This window comes from Suricata suricatta, chromosome 7, assembly GCF_006229205.1.
Source record: "Suricata suricatta isolate VVHF042 chromosome 7, meerkat_22Aug2017_6uvM2_HiC, whole genome shotgun sequence".
NCBI classification, from domain to species: Eukaryota; Metazoa; Chordata; class Mammalia; order Carnivora; family Herpestidae; genus Suricata; species Suricata suricatta.
The window spans coordinates 144,802,927-144,822,887 of record NC_043706.1 but is presented as its reverse complement, the minus strand read 5'-3'; the positions used below and the strand labels follow the sequence as shown (position 1 = coordinate 144,822,887).

The 19,961-nt window shown below is 43.1% G+C and overlaps 1 protein-coding gene across 2 annotated transcripts; it reads left to right on the top strand.

Annotated features, from left to right (window-relative positions):
* The first annotated feature begins 9 nt into the window (after positions 1-9).
* Positions 10-16,872, top strand: TCTE3 (t-complex-associated-testis-expressed 3). Of its 2 annotated transcripts, XM_029945373.1 has the most exons (5): positions 10-188; positions 11,799-11,848; positions 11,942-12,005; positions 14,249-14,407; positions 16,602-16,872. In XM_029945373.1, exons 1-5 carry the CDS (start codon positions 81-83, stop codon positions 16,710-16,712), a joined length of 492 nt encoding a protein of 163 aa, XP_029801233.1. In that variant the 5' UTR covers positions 10-80; the 3' UTR covers positions 16,713-16,872. The 2 variants fall into 2 exon arrangements, with proteins under 2 accessions (XP_029801233.1, XP_029801232.1); XM_029945372.1 differs by having other exon boundaries at positions 11-188; positions 11,799-12,005.
* Positions 16,873-19,961: the final 3,089 nt, after the last annotated feature.

The window sequence follows — 19,961 nt, the reverse complement described above, 5'->3', positions numbered from 1 at the left end:
CGCAGGCGCGAGACGGGAGCTCTCGCGGGTCGCGGTTGAGGCGTTTGGGACGGGCGGAGGCGGGGGGCAGAGCGGACGCCATGGAGAAGCGAGGTCGAGGCGGGAAGCCGGGGGCCGCCGCGGCCCCTCAGCAGCCGCCGCCGCAGCCTCGGAAGGAGAGGAGGCCCAGCATGTTCGAGAAGGAGTCCGTGAGTGCGGGGGCCTGCGCGGCGCGGGTGTCAGGAGCGACCGTCTCCTTCCAGGCTCCACTGGCCACCTGACCCCGGGGTAGTTAGTGCCGCGCCTGGACCAGGGCCGTTGTCCCCTCGGGCACGAGTGTGTGTGCGCTGCCTGGAAGGAAAAGTGGCGCACGTGCCGAGCACACGACGAGATGATTTGAGTTTTAAGAAACAGAGGCAGCCTTGGTATTTGAGGAACGTACAGGGGAGAAAAAAAATGAATTGAAAATATTCTGCCCCTTAACTTCTTGTCTGAAATTATTGGAAGATGTCATTCTAGTGTATCGGTGAATAACTCCGGGATCTCTGTAAGGCCGTAGTCCGAGCACCGTCACCGCAGTCCCGTCTTGTATGGAGACTTTAAGTGAAAAGATCACTGATCGAGGATGCAAAGCTGTAACGACAGAGCTGGCACCGGAGCCTGTGTTCTGGGACGCCTGGCCCACTCGTCTAACGGTTTCTTCTCGTACTTCATGGGGCCCTTAATGGACAGGAGGCAGGGGAGCTATGATTGCAAAGGTTCTTCCTTAGTGAAGGGATAAGAAAATAAAAGGAAAACCGGATCAGAAGGCCAATATTATATGTAAGGAAGAAATGGTAGGGATGTGAGTTTTCAGGATGTTGGAATCTCATTTTCGAACCACACACGCATGCTCTGACCCCAGAGGTCATTGATCATTGCAGTTGGAAGCGACTGTGAACGATAAAGTCTACAAGTTGTATCCCTTAGGTATATCGTTGGGGGGGAGGGTGGCAATCACTCTAGAGAACCATTCTCTTACTAAAAAAGAACAAAATACAAACTTGTTTCTAAGAGGTGTAGGGAGCTAATAATACTTCTTTTCTCCAACTAAAATGTATTGCAGGCTGGCAAATAAAACATTTCTGATGAAGGACTTTACTCGCAGCCAACATGGAGTCACTTCTACCAGAAACTACTGATAATAGCACAAAATGTGTGAAACAGTGGCTTTTCCACTGATGGGGTGTAAGGCAAGACGGGCTCTCTAGGGACAGAGGAATGAGAACAATGAACCCCAATATTCCCTGACTGCATGATGAGGGATTCCACCCCACACCTGTGGAGAGGTCTTAGCTGTGAAGGATCCAGGAGCCAGGGTAGATAAAGCTGGTAGGAGTGCCGAGCAGAGTATCAAGAGAGGAAGGAGCTGTACAGACAGCTCCAAGTGTCTGCAAAGGATTTTCCTCAAGGCTGCAGCTTAGTGCATCAGTGCATTGCATAAGGAAGCCACCTTTGGCCAGAGAAAGCCACCGAAGGGAGCAGGAAAAAAAAATCCTTGGACTCCCATGAAACCATTTGTTTTTCCACCAGTAAGAGTGGAAAGCCATAGGGCATTAGCTAGAGTGCTGAGAAGTGTGTTGTCTCAGTACTGGAGGGAGAAATAGCCCTAGACTCAAAGATTTTTCTGGTCTGGTCTATCAGAGCTTAAAAGCAAGTCTCCAGAGAATTAAACTGCTTCTGTTACTACATGCTAGAAAAAAGCTCAAGGGTACTTAAAGGAATGCAGAAATATACACTGAAAATGAAGTTGAAATTTACAGTATCTTATGTCCAATAAAATACTTCCAGACCCTCAAACAGGAAAATACAACCCAAAGTGAGAGGAAACAGTAAAAGAACTCAATGACAAATGGCAAACAGAATTAGTATTAAAGATCACTAAAATAATTACTATAAATGAGTTACTGTATTAGCTTTCATCAAATTAAAGCAGTTATATACTTATAAAACAGTTAATACATTCTGTATATACAAAAATACAGAAGAAGTTGGGTATGTGAAATCCAAATGAAACTCTATAGTTGAAAAAAAACAATGTCAGAGATGTAAAATACACTGAATGAAAATAGATTTGACACTGCAGAGGAGAGAATTAGTGAACCTAGAGACAGCAATAGAACAAAGACCAAAGACTCAAAATATATTAGCCACCAATAAGATATGGGGTGATTTCTGACAAAATATATATAGGGGAAATTTGTGACAGTATGTGTGTGTGTGTGTGTGTGTGTGTGTATTGGAGTACCCAAGTGAGGAGGGGAAGAAGGCGAAAAACATTTGAGGAAATAATAAATCAACAAACTTGATGAAAGCTATAAATCCACAAATCCAAGAAACTCAATGAACTTCCAGCACAAGAAACATGAAGAAAATTATGCTGAGACATGTAGTTGTCAAATGCTTAAAATCGATGATTTAAGAATTTAAGGGTAGCTATGGGGAAAATAAGAAAACTTTAAGTACTGAAGAACGATGCAATGAAAATAGGCTTCTCACCAGAAACAACGCAAGCCGGAACACTGAAGCATCTTTCATTACTTTAACATATCTTTAAAGTTGAAAAAACCATCAACCATGAATTCTATACCAAGTAAAAACATTTTTCAAAAACAGGCAAAATAATGGGTTTTTCGATATTAAAAAAATGAAAACTTCAACTGGCCTATGCTATCTGAAATGTGAAAGGAAGTCCTTCAGGCAAAAGGAATGGGATGAGATGCAAATATCTAGATGAAAGAATAAAAAGCATTGGAAGCGGTAAATATGTAGATAAGTATATTTTTTTCTGTATTAAGTCTGTTTCAAGATTATTGGCTGTAGGGCACCTGGGTGGCTCAGTTGGCCAGTGGCTGACTTTAGCTCAGCCCATGATCTCACAGTTCATGAATTTGAGCCCCATGTCAGACTCTGCTGTCATCACAGAGCCCACTTCAGATCCTCTCTCCCCCTCTCTTTCTGCCTCTCCCCCTGTTTGCGCACTAGCTTGCTCTCTCAAAAAGAGGAATTTAAAAGATTATTGGCTGATTAAATTCAAAATAACATATTTTGGGGCTTGTACCCTCAAAATATACACAACAGGTCTAGCACAAACGCCAGAGAATTGGCAGGAGGGAGCATATACCATTGTAGCACTCTTGCTGTATGTGAAGTGGCATAATACGACTTTAAAGTAGACTGATAAAGATACATATAATCAACCCTAAAATACCACTGGAAAATAATAAAAGTTAATAGGCTAACAGGCAACAGATGAATCATAAGAAACACTTAAAGGAAAGCATAAAAAATAAAAAGAACAGGGCACCTGGCTGGCTCAGATGGTAGAGCACCTAACCCTTGATCTTGGGGTTGTAAGTGTGAGCCCCATGGTGGGTGTAGAGATTACTGAAAATCTTTACAAAAATAAAAGCAAAGGATGAAACAAATAGGAAACAAAACGTGAAGGATTAAACATGATGACAATCATGTTATAACACCTCAATTAAAATTCAGAATACTTATAAAAGCAAGGTGAAACTATTGTCTACAAAAAACACTAAAATGGAAAGGATACCATGTGAACACTGATAGAATACTGGAATACATATATGAACATCAGACAAAATATATTTCTAAAAATATTATAAGAGATCAAAGGAATCATTTCACAATGCTGAAAAATCAGTTCATCAGAAAGACTTCACAATCTTAATTTTTCTGCACCTAAAGTCAAAGCTTTGAAATACAGGAAACAAGAACTTCATGTATTCTTAAAGAAATCAACATCCATAACTACAGTTGGAAATTTCAATATAAGTATCTCTATCAATAATTGATGGGACAAATGGACAAAAAAACTAATAAAAATATAAAAGCATATAAATGAACAATAATAACTTGTATTAGTGCAGTTTTATCACATACTCCATGCAACCCCAGCTGAATAAGTGTGTTTTAGAAGTGCACATGAGGGGCACCTGGTTAGCTCCGTGGGCTCAGCAACCGACTTCAGCTCAGGCCATGATCTCGTGGTTCCTGAGTTCAAGCTCCGTCCTGGGAGTGCAGAGCCTGCTTGGGATTCTTGATGTCTCCTGTCTGCCCCCTTTATGCACATGCTTTCTCTCAAAACAAAATTTCAAAATGATGCACATGAAACATCACAAAGAATGTGTTCTGGGACATGAAACAAGTCCCAATAACTTTAAAAGGATTCAGATAACACAAAGTATGTTCTTTGACCATAATGGAATAAATTAGAAAGCATTAACAGAAAGGTATATAGAAAAATGTAAATTGTCTGAAAATTAAATGACACACTTCTAAATAACCCAGGGTAAAAGAAAATGAAAGAGAAAATGTTTTAAACTGAATGAAAATACATTTCAAAACCTAGGGTGTACCGACAGCAGTGCTTGGGGAAATTGTAGCCCTAAATACCGATATTAGAAAATTTTCAAGTCTAAACTCAAAGTAAACAAAAGGAGGTAATAAAAAGTGAAAGTCAATGAAATAGCAAACAAAATGAAACCAAAAATAGTTTTGGAAAGATCAATAAATTTGATAAATCTCCAGCCTAAAAGCTGACAAACATCAGCCTGTGGATCAAATCTAGCTTGCTACCTATTTGCATACAGCCTATGAGCTAAGAATGGTTTGTATATTATTAAAGGGTTGTTTTAAAAGGCTAGACGGAGATGGGGGTGGCAGAGGGGTCAAGGGGACAGCTGGAAGGAGAGCAGCAGTGGCGGCCACCACAGCTGGCCTGCAATGCCTAAAATATTTACTAGCTGGCTCTGTACAGAGAGTTTGCCAACGCTGCTGAAGCCAGATAATCAGGAAAAGGAAAGAAAAAGACCAAATCTCAATACTGGGAACGAAAAGGAAGAGTCACGACAGACCCAATAAACATTTTAAAAAAGATCATAAGGAAATACTAAAAACAGCTCTGATCCTAATTTCAACGACTTGGATAAACTGTGAATTCCTGGGAAGACACAATTATGGGTTGAACTGTGTTCCTCTAGGATTCATATGTTGAGTCCCCAAGCCCCAGTACCTCATGATGTGAGTGTATATGGAGCTAGGACCTTGAAAGAGGTCAGTTAAATTGAGACTGTCGGAGTATACCCTAATCCAGTCACACTTAGGTCCTTTTAAGAAAAGGAGATTAGGGCAGAGGTATACAGGGCGAAGCATGCACAGCAGAGTAACCATGTGAAGAGGCAGCAAGACAGCAGCCATGTGCAAGAGAGAGGCCTTATGAGAAACCAACTCTACTGGCACTTTGACCTTGCATTTCCAACCCCCAGAATTGTGAGCAAATAAACGTCTGTTGTTTAAACTGCTTGGTCTGTGGTATTTTTTGTTATGGCAGGTTTAGCAAACTAATATACAGACACAAACTACTATAACTCACTCTAGAAATAATAGATACCCTGAATAGGCCCTATATCAAAGAAAGTGAATATGGAGCTTAAAATCTTTCCATAAAGAACTCCAGGCCCACATGGATTTTATGGTGAGTTTTGGCCAAATATTACAGTGTTCTAGAAAAATAAAGAGAAGAGAATTCTTTCCAATTCATCCTATGAGGCCAACATTTATCTTGCTGTCAAAACCAGAATAATAGCAAGGAAACAAACCAATACTTCTCATGAACACAGATGCAAAAAAATTTTTAAAACTCTGGCAAATTAAACCCAACAACATATAAGAAAACCAGAATACATATACTATACCCAAAACAGGAGCCCCTGAATATGTAAAGCAAATATTAACAGACATAAAGGGAGAAATAGCAATACAATAACAATAGCAGACTTTAGTACCCCACTTACATCAATGGGTAGATCATTCAGACAAAAAATAAGAAAACATCAGCCTTACATGACACAGACCAGATGGACTTAACAGATATATACAGAACATCTCATCCAGAAGCAGCAGAATACACATTCTTCTCAAGTACCTATAGAACATTCTCCAGGACTTATCACACATTGGGCCACAAAACAAGTCTTCATAAATTTAAGAAGACTAAAAATATGAAGCATCTTTACCAACCTTAATGGTATGGTACTAGAAGTCAATGATAAGAAGAAAACAAAAATTCACAATATGTGAAGATTAAAAACATTCTAGGGAACAATGGATGTGTCAATGTAAAAGTCAAAAGAAATTTAAAAATTTCATGTGACAAATGAAAATGGAAATACAACATATCAAAATTTATGGAATGCAACAAAAAAATTTCCAAGAGGGAATTTCAGAACAATAAATGTCTTCATCAAGAAACAAAAATCTCAAATAAGCAACCTAGCTTTATACCACAAGGACTAGAAAAAGAACAAATGAGACCCAAAGTTAGTAGAAATAAGGAAATATTTGAGCATAAAATAGAGAATAAAGGGACAATAGAAAAGAGCAGTGAAAATAAGAGCTCATTCTTTGAAAAGATAAAACAAAATTGACAAACCATTAGTTTCACCAGGAAACAAAGGTACAGGACTCAAAATCAGAATGAAAAGGGAGACATTACAACTGTTACCACAGAAATACAAAGGATCGTAAGAGATTACTCCCTGTATTATTACCAGATATGCCAAAAACTTGGACAAACCAGAAAAAAATGGATAAATTCCTAAAATAGAAAAATCTGAACAGACCAATTATTAGTAAGGAGATTAAATCAGTAATCCAAAACCTCCCAATGAAAAAAGTCCAGGATCAGAGGGCTTTACTTGTGAAGTCTACTAAACATTCAAAGAAGAATTAATAGCAATATCCTCAAACTCTTCAAAAGAATAAAAAAGGAAGAATGCTTCCAAACTATTTCATGAGGCCACATTACCCTGATACCAAAACTATAAAGGACACCACAGAAGATTATAGGCCCATAAACTTGATGAATGTAGATGAAAGAATCCTCAACAAAATATTAGCGAACTAAATTTTATATATTAAAAAAAAATAAGAGATACAAAAAGGTGGTTGAAAATCCCCAACAGTGTGAGATACTGAATTAGTAAAATGAAGTGTAAAAGTCATTCCATCTCAATAGATGCAGTAAAAGCATTTGGTAAAACTCGATATCCATTTATCATAAAAACACTAAAAATACCTCAGCATAACAAAGCTCATATATGACAAGTTCACAGTGAACATCATACTCAATGGTGAAAAGCTAAAAACTTTTCCTCTAAGTTCAATAATAAGATATGGATGCCCATTCTCACCACTTTTCTTCAACATTGTATTGGAAATAATAACCAGAGAAATTAGGCAGAAGAAAGAAAGGGCAACCAAATTAAAAGGAAAAAGTAAAACTGTCACTAATTGTGTATGACATGGTATAGTATATAGTAAAGCCTAAAGACTCCAATGAAAAAAATAAATTTAGTAAAATTGCAGGATACAAAACCAATGTACAAAAAATCTGTTGCAGTTCCATACACAAACTATCAAAAGAAAATTAAGAAAACAATCCCATTTACAATTGCATTAAAAATAATAAAATATCTAGGACTAAATTTAACAAAGGAGGTGAAAGGCCTCAATTGTGAAAACTATAAGACACTGATGAAAGAAATGGAAAAAGACACAAATAAATGAAAAGATACTCAATGTTCATGGATTGAAAGAATATTAAAATCTACATACTACCCAAAGCAATCTACGGATTCAGTGCAATCCCTAGTATAATTCCAATGACATTTTTCATAGAACAAATAATCCTAAATTCTGTATGGAATCACGAAAGACCTTAAATATCCAAAGCAATATGGAGAAATAAGAACAAAGCTGGAAGTATCACACTTTCTGATTTCACACTGTGTTATGAAGCTATAACAATCAAAACAATATGGCATTGGCATAAACACAGACACACAAGCCAATAGAACAGAATAGAGTCCAGAAATAAACTCAGACACTTATGGTGAATTAATTTATAACAGAGCCAAGAATATACAACTGGGAAAGGACAGTCTTTCCAATTGTTGGTTTGGGAAAACTGGACCACTATCCTACATGTACACAAAAATAAACTCAAAATAGATTAAACATTTGAATGTAAGACATGAAACCATAAAACTACAAGAAGAAAACACAGGCAGTAAATTCCTTGACATCAGTCTTGATAATGATTTTTTGATCTAACTCCAAAAGCAAAGGCAGCAAAAGCAAAAATAAAGATGTGGGGCTATCTCAAACTGAAAAGCTTATGCACAGCAACGGAAATCAACAAAATGAAAAGGCAATCTACTGAATGGGAGAGATTATTTGCAAATCATATATCCAATAAGGGTTTAGTATCCAAAATTCATAAAGAACTCTTTAAACTCAACAGCAAAAAACAAAACAAAACAAAACAAAACAAAAAACAGAAAACAAAAAAAAACTAAGAACTGAATTAAGAAATGGCCAGAAGATCTGCATAGGCATTTTTCTAAAGAAGACATATAGATGGCCAATAGGTACGTGAACTGATGATCAACATCCCTAGTCATCAGGGAAACGCACATCAAAAGTATGCCTCCCCCCTATCAGATTGACGAAAAGACAAGAGATAACAAGGTTGTGGAGAAAAGGCAACCCTCTTGTGCTGGTGGCGGGAATGCAAATCGGAACAGCCACCATGCAAAACAGTACCAAGGTTCTTTAAAAAATTCAAAGCAGAACTACCCTATTTGTCCAAAGAAAATGAAAACACTAATACTATTTTATTTTATTTTAAATTTTTGTTAACATTTATGTATTATTGAGAAACAGAGAGAGACTGAGCATGAGCAAGGGAGGGGTAGAGAGAAGGGGAGACACAGAATAGGAAGGAGGCTCCAGGCTCTGAGCTGTCAGCACAGAGCCCGACCCAGGGCTTGAACCCACGAACCACGAGATCATGATCTGAGCTGAAGTTGGACACTTAACTGACTGAGCCCCCCAGGCGCCCCTGAAGACACTAATTTTAAAAGATACATGCATCCCTATATTTATTGCAGCATTATTTACAATAGCCAACATATGAAAACAACCTAAATATATATATATTCAGCCATTAAAAAAAAAAAGAATGAAATCTTGCCATTTGCAATAATGTGTGTGGACCTTGAAAGCACTAGGCTAAATGAAATAAGTCAGACAAGTACTATATGATCTCACTTATATGTGAAATCTAAAAATAAAAATGGGTGAAGGGGGTCAAAGGGACAAACTTCCTATAAAATAATGATGGTGATGATGTGATGATGATGATGATGATGATGGTATATGAAGTTTATGTGCATTTTTTCCAGAAATGCAAGGTAGGTTAAACATTCAAAAATCATATAACCATATTAAGAAACTATTAGTGATGAAAAATAGGCTGGCAAATGGGAAGCTTTCTACTCAAATCAGCTTACCCAAATAGTCACAGACATGGCTGGACAGTGACGTATGTCTAAGATGACAGCCCATCTCTATGAAGCATGTGCGGCGGTGGAACAGAGGAGATGTACTTGCTATAGTCGGGTGGGAAGAGAAGGCAGGAAGATTCTGCACTAAACCAAAAAGGAGAAGGTTCTTTCTTGTGCCGACTGCGCAGTCGGATAAACCTCCTCCGAGGGGGCACAGGAAAGGAAGCGTTGCTCCAGGGCCGGTTTCAGCCACATATAGAAGCATCAGTGGTAGAGAATAAGTACTCTCTCCCCGTTGGATTGTAACTTTTAACATATACATTGTAAACTATTGGCCTCTGCAGTAAGATATGATAAGGAGTGATAGAAATATGTAGACCGTATTATATATTTAGAAAAATCTAGAGGTAATAAACATTAAGTTTGATAGCTGATTGCAACAGTAATTCTATATTAAAACAACTCCTAAAAACATGAAACATGTTTTTAAGTCAGCCTAAAGGCTCATCAAAAGAATACCAAAATGATAAATGCTTCAGAATAAATTGAAAGATTTGCGTTAATATAAAAAAGTCCTTTGAAATAAAAATTCTTTTTAAGTTTATTTATTTTGAGAGACAGAAAAGAGAGCAAGATCAGGTGAAGGGCAGAGAGAGAGGGAGAAAGAGAGAACCTCAAGCAGGCTCCATGCTGTTAGCACAGAGCCCCACGTTGGCCTTGATCTGAACTGTGAGATCGTGACCTGAGCAGAAACCCCGAGTCGGGAGCTTAACCGACTGAGCTACTCAGGTGCCCAGGAAATACAAATTCTTATATAAGTGCCAAGCAAACCATGTGCCTGGTGAGAAAATCGATTATGAATCTATGGAGTTACTTAGTTAACATTACTTGTTAAAGGCTTTGTAAAGGATAAAGTTATTACCTTCATCCAGGCCCTGATCTCCGTGATCTATTCACCACACCGGCCAGAATGACCTTTTAAAACCGTAATTTAGAACATATTGTGCTCACTTAAATTTTTCCAGTGGCTTCTCACTGTTTTGAGAATAAAGTCCCAAACCCTGACCACATCCTCTCCAGCGCTACCCGACTCACTCCTTGGTTGCCTCCCTAGCTTCCCTGTGTCCCCACTTCGCCTCGCTCACAACGCTGGAGACACACTGAGCACAAACCTGCCCTCGAGGCACACTGAGTTTTTGCCTTGGAGCCTCTGCCCTACCCCATTTCCGGTTCTTTTCGGGCTGAGGGCCTCTCTGATCAATCAGCCTAAATAGACCCTCACAGGGAGTTTCTACCAAGTCATGTGATTTTATAGCAATTTATACCACAATTGCCATGATTTATACGACACATACTCTTTGTCGATCATCCTCCTCTCTGCTGGAAAGATAACTCTACATGTGCATACACCTCGGTTGTGAATTAGCACAAGCAGCACGGTGATTCCTAGCTATTTCAGTGAGGCTCACCTCTGTGACTTCAGAGCCTAAGACATTTGTCTGGACCGTATTAGGCCCCAAATAAACATCTGAATGTGCTGACTGTCACAGAATGAATGTAAAAAAGCATAGAATTCAAAAGCATAGAATAACAAATATACCAAAGTACAAACCAAATCAATACATTCTTTCCAACTCAAGACTTCTGTAATGTTACATTATGTAAATATGTAAAATGACTTATGTTAATAATAGTATTATTTATTCAAAGACAGCTAAGTAAAAGTAAAATAATTAAAATCATAAGAACACAAGGAAGAATGATATTTCCATAACCTCAGGGTAGAGAACTTGAGTTTTCTTTACACAACGGCCCCCAAGCCACCCAGCTGCCTGCTCTGGAGTGTCTCATTTCTAGCTCTTTGGTATCTTCTCTGGGTATTTTAAATATCTGTTTCCAAATTTGTGTTTGTGTGTGTTTGCGTTTATAGATAAATAGATGGATAGTAGCTAGCTAGCTCGGTTCTTTTTTCTCTCTCTTTTACCAAAGTGATAACCAGGAGGGAATTAGTAAATCTAGGATTTAGCAACGTCTTTATCACAGAAGTCAGTTAGAATGGATTTCCAAACTTTGTGCCAGCTCTGTTCCATTGCAACAGGGTTCCTAAATATAAGATTTCATTTTACAGTATAAAAAGTAGGGGTGCCTGGGTAGCTCAGTGGGTTAAGCGTCTGAGTTCAGCTCAGGTCATGATTTCACAGCTCATGAGTTCGAGCCCCATGTCAGGCTCTGTGCTGTCAGCTCAGAGACTGGAGCTGTTTCAGGTTCTGTGACTCCCTCTCTCTCTACTCCTCCCCTGCATGTGCTCTGTCTCTGTCTCTCTCAAAAATGAACATTAAAAAGTAAGAATAATAAATAATTAAGTAAAAAGTAATCTCTCTCTTCTTCTCCCCCACCCCTTTTCAGTATGCACAGATTTTAAAAGAAAGACTGAGAGAATCCTTTCATGATGTTCAGTATGTAGAGCCTCCGTTTGATGAGTCAGTGGCTGATATGGGTAAAGAATGGAAGAGTGCCCTGGCGAAACTGAAGTTTGCTAATTCATATAGGACGGAGCCGCTGAAAAAATTCCAGGCTCACTCAGTGGAAACTAAAGTCCAGCAGATACTAAGTGTAGGTTGATAAGTATATATGATGGCGATCTCTTAGCTTGGAGGTTTGATAAACTATAGTAAGATTTATGGCCGTACATTTGCCCTGATTGACTTTTCGTATTATATCTCAGAAAACATGAAAGTACTGTGTACGCACACGCAAGGATCTTCACATTGATGCCATGAGCTAGATTTAAAGGAGGGATTCTTTTGTTATTTCATTCAACTCTTAATTATCCATAAATTATTTATCTCTCAGGTTCCAGGCTTCCCTGCATTTGGAGGGAGGAGTTAAACACAGCACACTGTGCGGAAAGTTGGTTCGTGTCTAGTAAGGGTCTCAGGACAGGCAGCGCCAGCGGGGCAGAGGCTTTCCTCTTCAGACTGACTGCCGTCTGAGGTTCCGTTAACAGTTGTTCGAAACTCAGACACTTGTTTCCAGGCCCAAAAAAGCTTCTTCAATGTTACGAACCGAATACCGTAATACTGATATTAACACCCACATTATTTATCCTGGTATTGGTACCTGAAGGCTGCATTTTTCAGATGAAGATAATTCCTTCATCACATTTCTTCACAAAGGACAAAATTAATTTTTTTTTTTTTTTTTTTTTTTTTTTTTTTTACTGATAGAAAGGTTGAGAGACCACTTTTTCCGAATCCCCTTTTCATCGGTGGCATCTAGTTCTGGGCACCAGGCACCCAGGCATTTTCTGATGGCCGGATTCCCCTGCGGGATTCCGCCAAGCCTTCTTCTAACCTAGATCCGTTCCTTGTTTCAGTGTTATTTCCCCTCTAGTTTACAAGGTAAATTCCTTCAGTAACAACTGACATGAGCTAACTATTGGGAAGAAAGTATCTATTTTGTGTAAATAGTTAATACTCCTTTAATCATAGCAAAGTTAATTCTTTAAGTGAATTAACTTTTATTAATACAGAAGAATATTGAGGAGGCTTACTCTAACCTCCCTCCACTACTGTAGATAGGTACATTTCTAACCTAAACTAGTAATTGTCAGATCATGTTTGGTAATGATATTATGGCTCATAGCTTCAGGAAATAAAGCAATTCAACTCAATTTGATACATTAAATTGATAATAAAAATTGATTACCTTCTTCTCTTACCTAATTTTCAGCAAGTATTTGTGACATAAAAGCACACATGATGTGTCCCTTGCTTGGCCGCAGCACACAGACTGCACTGAGCATGCACGTGGCCTAAAACAGCCAGTTGGATATGTCGGTGGGAAACTAGAGTTCATAAAGAGGCCAGGGATTTTCCCTTGGGTTCATGGAAAATTCAGCATGTTCTACATGCAGAACTAGCGTATCCGTACGGAGCGTGTGGCTATCTCCTATAGCAAGCACCGTTTCTTGTTAGGTAAGAGCATCTGGGCAGGCGAAGCCTGAGGCCTGCTGGGCAGGTTCAGAGGAAAGCGTGGATGTTGCTAAGTGTTGGAGAGATGGAACCATGGCCAAATGCCTGAGGGAAACGAATGCTTCAAGACCAGTTTCAGGTCCAGCAGCACTCTAGAAGGGAATCAAAATAAAAAGCAAGAGCTATTTCTTTGGTTTTACCTGCCTATAAAATTAGCTGATAGGAGTTCATTTGTGATTTTGGGACCCAGAAGTGTGGTTAACTCATCATTGGTCCAAGTCAGTCTGCTTCCGGGTGGTAGGAAAGCCTCAGGCATCATGGCGCCCATCCCTCTCCCCAGCTGTGATTAATCCACAGCAGACCTGGCAGGAAGCTGCCCATCTCCTCGGGGCCCTCCGGGAGCCCACGGAGAGTGCGACGCCACGGGAAAGGGCTGCAGAAGTGGCTTCAATTCAGGAAGACAGCGGAAGACAGAATCGCAGAATACAAGCTCTGGTCCGGGAAACCCAAATTTGAGAACTCAAGTCTGAGGTTTAGCAGATATGTAAACTGTAGAAAAGTTTCCTTTGTCTACCCTAAGGATTCCCAGAAGCATTAAGATTCCTGTGTCTTCCTACTGTTTGCTGGGTGATCCAGGGAAGGACACTTACAGCCTCAGCGTTGGTAATGAAGAGCAACTGAAGGCAATTAAAAACCAAAGTAAATTTTATTCAACATTGTTATTGAAATAAACTGGTAAGCACAACATTCATTTCCTATAATTTGGTTAGGAACGCATGTATATTTTTAAGTTATATGTATTACTTAGGTACATGTTTTCTTGAATTTTTATGTAGAAAATATTTGGTCAGATAATTAAAATATTTTTCCTATTTTTTAAAGGAAAATCTTAAAGATGCCAAATATGATGATAAAGTCTTCTCTCATCTGTCACTTGAATTAGCAGACCGCATATTGTCAGCAGTGAAAGAATTTGGGTACCACCGCTACAAGTTCATTACAAAAGTATTATTTATTCAGAAGACTGGTCAGGCGATAAATGTAAGTACCCTCTTGATCCAGCATCTACCAGCTAGAGCCCTGAGGTCTCACCTGAGGTGACGTGGTCGTCACTGTGAGGCTCCAAGGCACTTCGAGACCCCAAGGGGCCTCTCTCATGAAGGCTAAGTTCGTTAACCGTACCTTGTTTCGCTGCATGGACTTGAAAAGTACTAACCCAGAAATGGCAATTTTCTATTGATAATTTACTAAATTGTGTGGCTATCCTGTTCCTTGATCATACCAAATTTGACAATTTAATTTCATCTGATAATTAACCAGTAAGTTTATTTTAAGCACTAGTGGGCGTTAGGTGCGGAGGAGAAGCCAGAATGGTGAGACGTGGGCCATGATTAGGGTTCTCGGGGAGCTTTCACTGCCCTCCAGGCAAGCCAGCCACGCGGACTGGAGTTGAAGAAATGAAGAGTGTGGACTGGGGAACGTCTAGGTGCCAGAGTCCAGCTGGCCTAGGCAGGAACCCAGCAGCCACAATCACAGCCCGTGGCCTGGGCTCCGCATCTGTAAAATGGGGGGGACACGCGCCCCGGCGGGGCTGCTCTGAGGATTACATGAGGCCGGCCGCCGGTCCTCAGCGTGGTCTCCGGCGCAGAGTCCTCCGTAATCAGCCAGCCTGTTCCGGTCATTTCCAAGTGCGAGTACACGCCTCGGGGCCACGTAAGGGTGCGCGTGTGCCAGCGGGGCGTCCGACGCGCACGGCTGGAGAGAGATGCATCCGGAAGCGGGCAGGGGGTGCTGGCCACACGAATCAGCAAGACAGACAAGGTCCTGGCTCTGGCGAGAGGGGAACGCCCCCGTGCTTCTAGATGGTGATTGGTGCTCCCGAGAGAAATTTAGGGAGGACAGGTTGATAGAGGGGCAGAGTGGCACTGGGGTTGTCTGGAGACAGGAAGTGCTCCTGATAGCTGATCAACAAGAAGACACCAGCTGTGCCAGAGACCAGGGAGAGGAACTTGCGACCAGAGGAGACATGAGGGCGAAGACGCTGAGGCAGAGGGCCCTTGGTGTGCCCGTTGCTACCTGTGTGCTTGTGGTAAATTTGGTGGTGGAGTCGGGTGTGACGTGGGACAGGTGACAGGCCCACACGACAAACCGCCCCCGGATTTAGCTCACAACGAGAGCAGTTTGTTTGCTCACCTTTCTGTGGGGCAGCCCAGATGCAGGACTGTCCCTCCCGCCCCGGCCCCCGGTCTCTCTGCTGCGTCCCTCCCGCCCCGGCCCCCGGTCTCTCTGCTGCGTCCCTCCCGCCCCGGCCCCCGGTCACTCTGCTGCGTCCCTCCCGCCCCGGCCCCCGGTCACTCTGCTGCGTCCCTCCCGCCCCGGCCCCCGGTCTCTCTGCTGCGTCCCTCCCGCCCCGGCCCCCGGTCTCTCTGCTGTGTCCCCAGCCCCCTGGTCATTCTGCTATGTCCCTGGCCCCCCAGTCTCTCTGCTGGGCTGTGGGTCCGACATAGCCTCACCCCTGTGTCTGACGGCCAGCACCGGCCGTTGGCTGGGGCGCCCGGGCCCCTCTGCACAGGAGCCCAGTGGGCTCCCTGACGGGGGTCTCCTCGCCGCGCTCTGGAAAGGCGGCAGCCGAAGGCCCCCGGAGACCTGATGCAGAGACCCTGCGGCGTTGTTTGCTCAGAGCACGTCCCTGGGCGAACTCGTACGCAAGGGGTGGAGAAACGGACTCACCCTCTGGGAGAAGACACAAAAGGTTTGTGGCCACTTGGAAACACCATGGACAAGTAGGCTGTAGGCAAATTGTGTATGGCTTTGTGAGCAAAGGACCTAGAATGTTCTCCAGCAGCTTGCTTGTATAAACAATGCCATTTCTTTATTTCAAAACAAGGTTCTGACAGGCTTTCTCTGGAGATACTGTAAGGATGGAAAGAAAAATCCACGGACGATGACACAGCGGAGAAGTGGTGTAGGCAGAAGTCTTAGCCCGGTTTACAGGGGCTCTGGCTCCTGCTAAAACCGTGGCTCTGGGTCAAACAGGACTGGCTCCAGGGAGAAAAGGGGGCCCAGGAAGCATCACTGTTAAGTCTTCGGGAAAGGGGTGACTGGACAAACTACTCTTTAAATATCACTTTCTAAGATACTTATGCATCTTTTAAAAATATATCAGACTTGTATAGACTTAAAAACGATTTCTTAACCAATCTAAGGTTGGTCTTTTGAAATCGGCCCGTCACAGGTTGCCAGCAGATGGATCTGGGATGTGGCATGGGACAGCTGGGTTGCTGCGAAACACGAAACGGAAACGTACGTGGCCTTGGCCCTGGTGTTTGCTCTTTATCGTGAGTAGAGAGCGCTCCCTCCTCAACTCTGCAGAGACACAGGGCGTCTGCAGGCCTGGGAGGCCCACAGCAGGCGCTGACGCCCTCCGCTCTGGGCTCTGATCACAGCTTCGTTGCATTCTTTTAACAACCAACAAGTAAAAGCTGGATTTATTTTTACCTCTATAACTTACTAGTTATTGTATTTATTCCCGTTCTGTTACCCCTAAGCACAAACATATGAATGATACATAGAGATAGACAGATGTGAATATGTAAGTACTTAGAGTAGATTCTAAGGGGAATCATCTATCATTGTTAGACTTGACAATCAGAATTTGCTAGAGAAAATTATGACACAACCTTGTAAAGTGTCAAATGAAATGTGAAAATTGATTTTGGAAAACTTCTAAAGGCAGATGTATTTCAGAATGGTATTTTACTATGTTGCATGCATTCTCTTGAAAGGAATTACCACGTTTGCAAGAAAGACATGAATGTATTTAACACATCCCTAACCAATCAAAATGCTTACACTGTGTGGGTGTCCTATTTGTTAGTCTGCTAGTTAAGCTCTTTTCAGATGCGGGAACTGAAACACCGATTCCAATTGTTTATTAAAAAAAAGAGGGAGAGATGCACGGGGGAGGGGGTGCTCAGTTTGTTGAACATTAGACTCTCAATTTTGGCACAGGCCATGATCGCAGTCATGAGATTGGCCCCCATGTCAGGCTCTGCACTGAGTGTGAAGTCTGCTTGGGATTTTCTCTTTCTCTCCCTCTGCCCCTCTTCTGGTTCTCTCTCTCTCTTTCTCAAAAAGAAGAGGAAAATTTTCTTTACCAGGTACTAGACCAGCGATCCAGGTTTTCTGTCTTTCCCCTCTCCCCCTAGACTTCTCTGTACATTTGTTTAACTGGATATAATTTCATCATGTTCTTATCCGTGACCAGATGGGTCAAATTCACTCCTTGAGGCTGGGGCTGTGTCCCCCCCTTGCTGAAGCATCAGCCACATGAAAAGAGTAGATACAACTGTACATCAGGGCTCTTCCAGCAAGGAAGCAGGGGGTGGGCTTGGGGGAGGCCACCAATGACATCTGAGATCTTATGAGTTTAAGAGTGATGATCAGAACTTGAAAAATGATGTCAAGGGGCGCCTGGGGGGCTCAGTCATTAAGTGTCTGGCTTCGGCTCAGGTCACGATCTCATGGTTTGTGGGTTCGAGCCCTGCGTCGGGCTCTGTGCTGACAGCCCAGAGCCTGGAGCCTGCTTCGGATTCTATGTCTCCCTCTCTCTTTGACCCTCCCCTGCTTGCACTGTCTCTCATAAATAAATTAGAAAACATAAAAAAAATCTTAAAAAAAAGAAAAAACGTCAAACTTAATGGATGGTGAAAATACTCATTAGTTAGTTGAATAATCCAAAGACTGGAAGATAGAATGGTAGAGGAGTTTTCTTTTCACTTCTGATGAGCCAGGACTAAGAGTTCCACGCTGTGCAGAATAAACACAACAGTGCCGCCCAGAGAATCTTCAGAACCCGAGTCAGGAGCTGTGACCCGCGGGCACAGAAGAAGCTAGTGATGATGAGCCTGCGCAACAGCTCATGTGATGCCATGTACCTTCCCGGGCACTTGCAGGATCCCAGTTGTGAGACATGCCGCCTCCCCAAACTGAAATGAGCAGTGTGCCTGCCTCCCAAGGCTAGCGTGTGCACTGAGTGAGGTGCGGGGTCACCAGGCAGGGCCCTCCTGGACCCCATCGCACTGGGAGCCCGTGAGGAAGGGGCGCACCTCGGGAAGATGGCGCGCGCTCCTGAGGACGGGCCGCGGAGCGCACTCGACTCACAGGGAGACTGGAGGGTGGCCATCTGCGCATCACCCCGGGGCCGGGTCCTCGCTGTCACCCTCGGCTGCCCGCGCGCGGCTCTGATTCTCCAGGACAGAATACTGCCATCCTCTGAGGTGTAACGGGTCCCAGGTGCCTGTGAGCTCCTGACCCAGGACCGCTCCTCTCTGCTGCCCCCGCTGGACCCCCGTCTTCAGGCTGCCTCACGTGCCCTCCTTTGCTTTGTTCTTTTAAACAGTTTATTGCCAAGCTGGTTTCCATATAACACCCAGTGCTCTTCCCCAAAAGTGCCCTCTCCATGACCATCACCCCTTTCCCCTCCTCCCCTCCCTCTTCAGCCCTGTTTGTTCTCAGTATTCAAGAGTCTCTCATGGTTTACCTCCCTCCCTCTCCCTAACCTTTTCCCCCCCTTTCCCTCCCTATGGTCCTCTGTTAAGTTTCTCCTGTTAGACCTATGAGTGCAAACGTCCTTCTCTGCCTGCCTTGTCACTTAGCATGATCCTCGAGGTCCATCCACTTTCCTACAAATGGCCAGATTTCATTCTTCTTCATTGCCATATACCACATCTTCCTGATCCATTCGTCAGTTGGTGGATATTTAGGCTCTTTCCATGATTTGGCCATTGTAGAAAGTGCCGCTATGAACATGGGGGTCCATGGGGCTCTTTCCATGATTTGGCCATTGTAGAAAGTGCCGCTATGAACATGGGGGTCCATGGGCCCCTATGCCTCAGCACTCCTGTGTCCCTTGGGTAAATCCCCAGCAGTGCTATTGCTGGGTCACAGGGGAGTTGTACTGATAGTTTTTTGAGGAGCCTCCACACTGTTCTCCAGAGCGTCACATGCCCTCCTTTGTAGTGCGGTCCTGTCTCTGGCAGGTTTCTGAGAGCCTCCTTCCACCACGAAGACTCCCGCCCGCCTCCCCTCCCCTCTCCCAAGCTGGACGGAGGCCTGCCCCTGGAGAGCCTCTACCCTGCTGGCAGCCCCCTGTGGGTGAGCCACCCTGCCACAGGGTCAGGACAGTGACTTCTGAACCAGTTCCCCGGTGTCCTTAGGGAGCCTGAAGGACGAGTCACAGGAGATGTGACTCGATGGCCGCTTCACCACTGGAGAAATCCGCACGCCGTGGATCCTCCGCAGTCCCAGCCTCTCCTCCAGGGGGACTTGAGCTCCTGCTGAACAAGGCCTGGCTTGTCCCCCGGGAGAGTCCCTGCGCGGCGGAGGGGGTGTACGCAGAGCACCCGCCAGACCGAAGGGGCCCTCAGACCAAAGAGAAAGGCCTCCCGCGGCCCAAGGCGAACGGTCTGCGGAGGGGACATGCACACGGAAGCGTGTCCTTGGGCCCGGGCCACGTAGGGCTTCACGACCCTACCTTCCTTAAGAGCTGCCTTTCTAGGCCTGGGGGTACCGGCCGGGGTAGACGGTTGGGAAT

What these genes read in the sequence shown, in the direction of transcription:
- TCTE3 (XM_029945372.1), top strand. Translation starts at nt 81, where the DNA reads ATGGAGAAGCGAGGTCGAGGCGGGAAGCCGGGGGCCGCCGCGGCCCCT. An exon ending in GCATGTTCGAGAAGGAGTCC is followed by an intron (nt 189 to 11,798) that starts GTGAGTGCGGGG and finishes ACCCCTTTTCAG; the next exon opens with TATGCACAGATTTTAAAAGA. An exon ending in AGACTGGTCAGGCGATAAAT is followed by an intron (nt 14,408 to 16,601) that starts GTAAGTACCCTC and finishes GGCCCGTCACAG; the next exon opens with GTTGCCAGCAGATGGATCTG.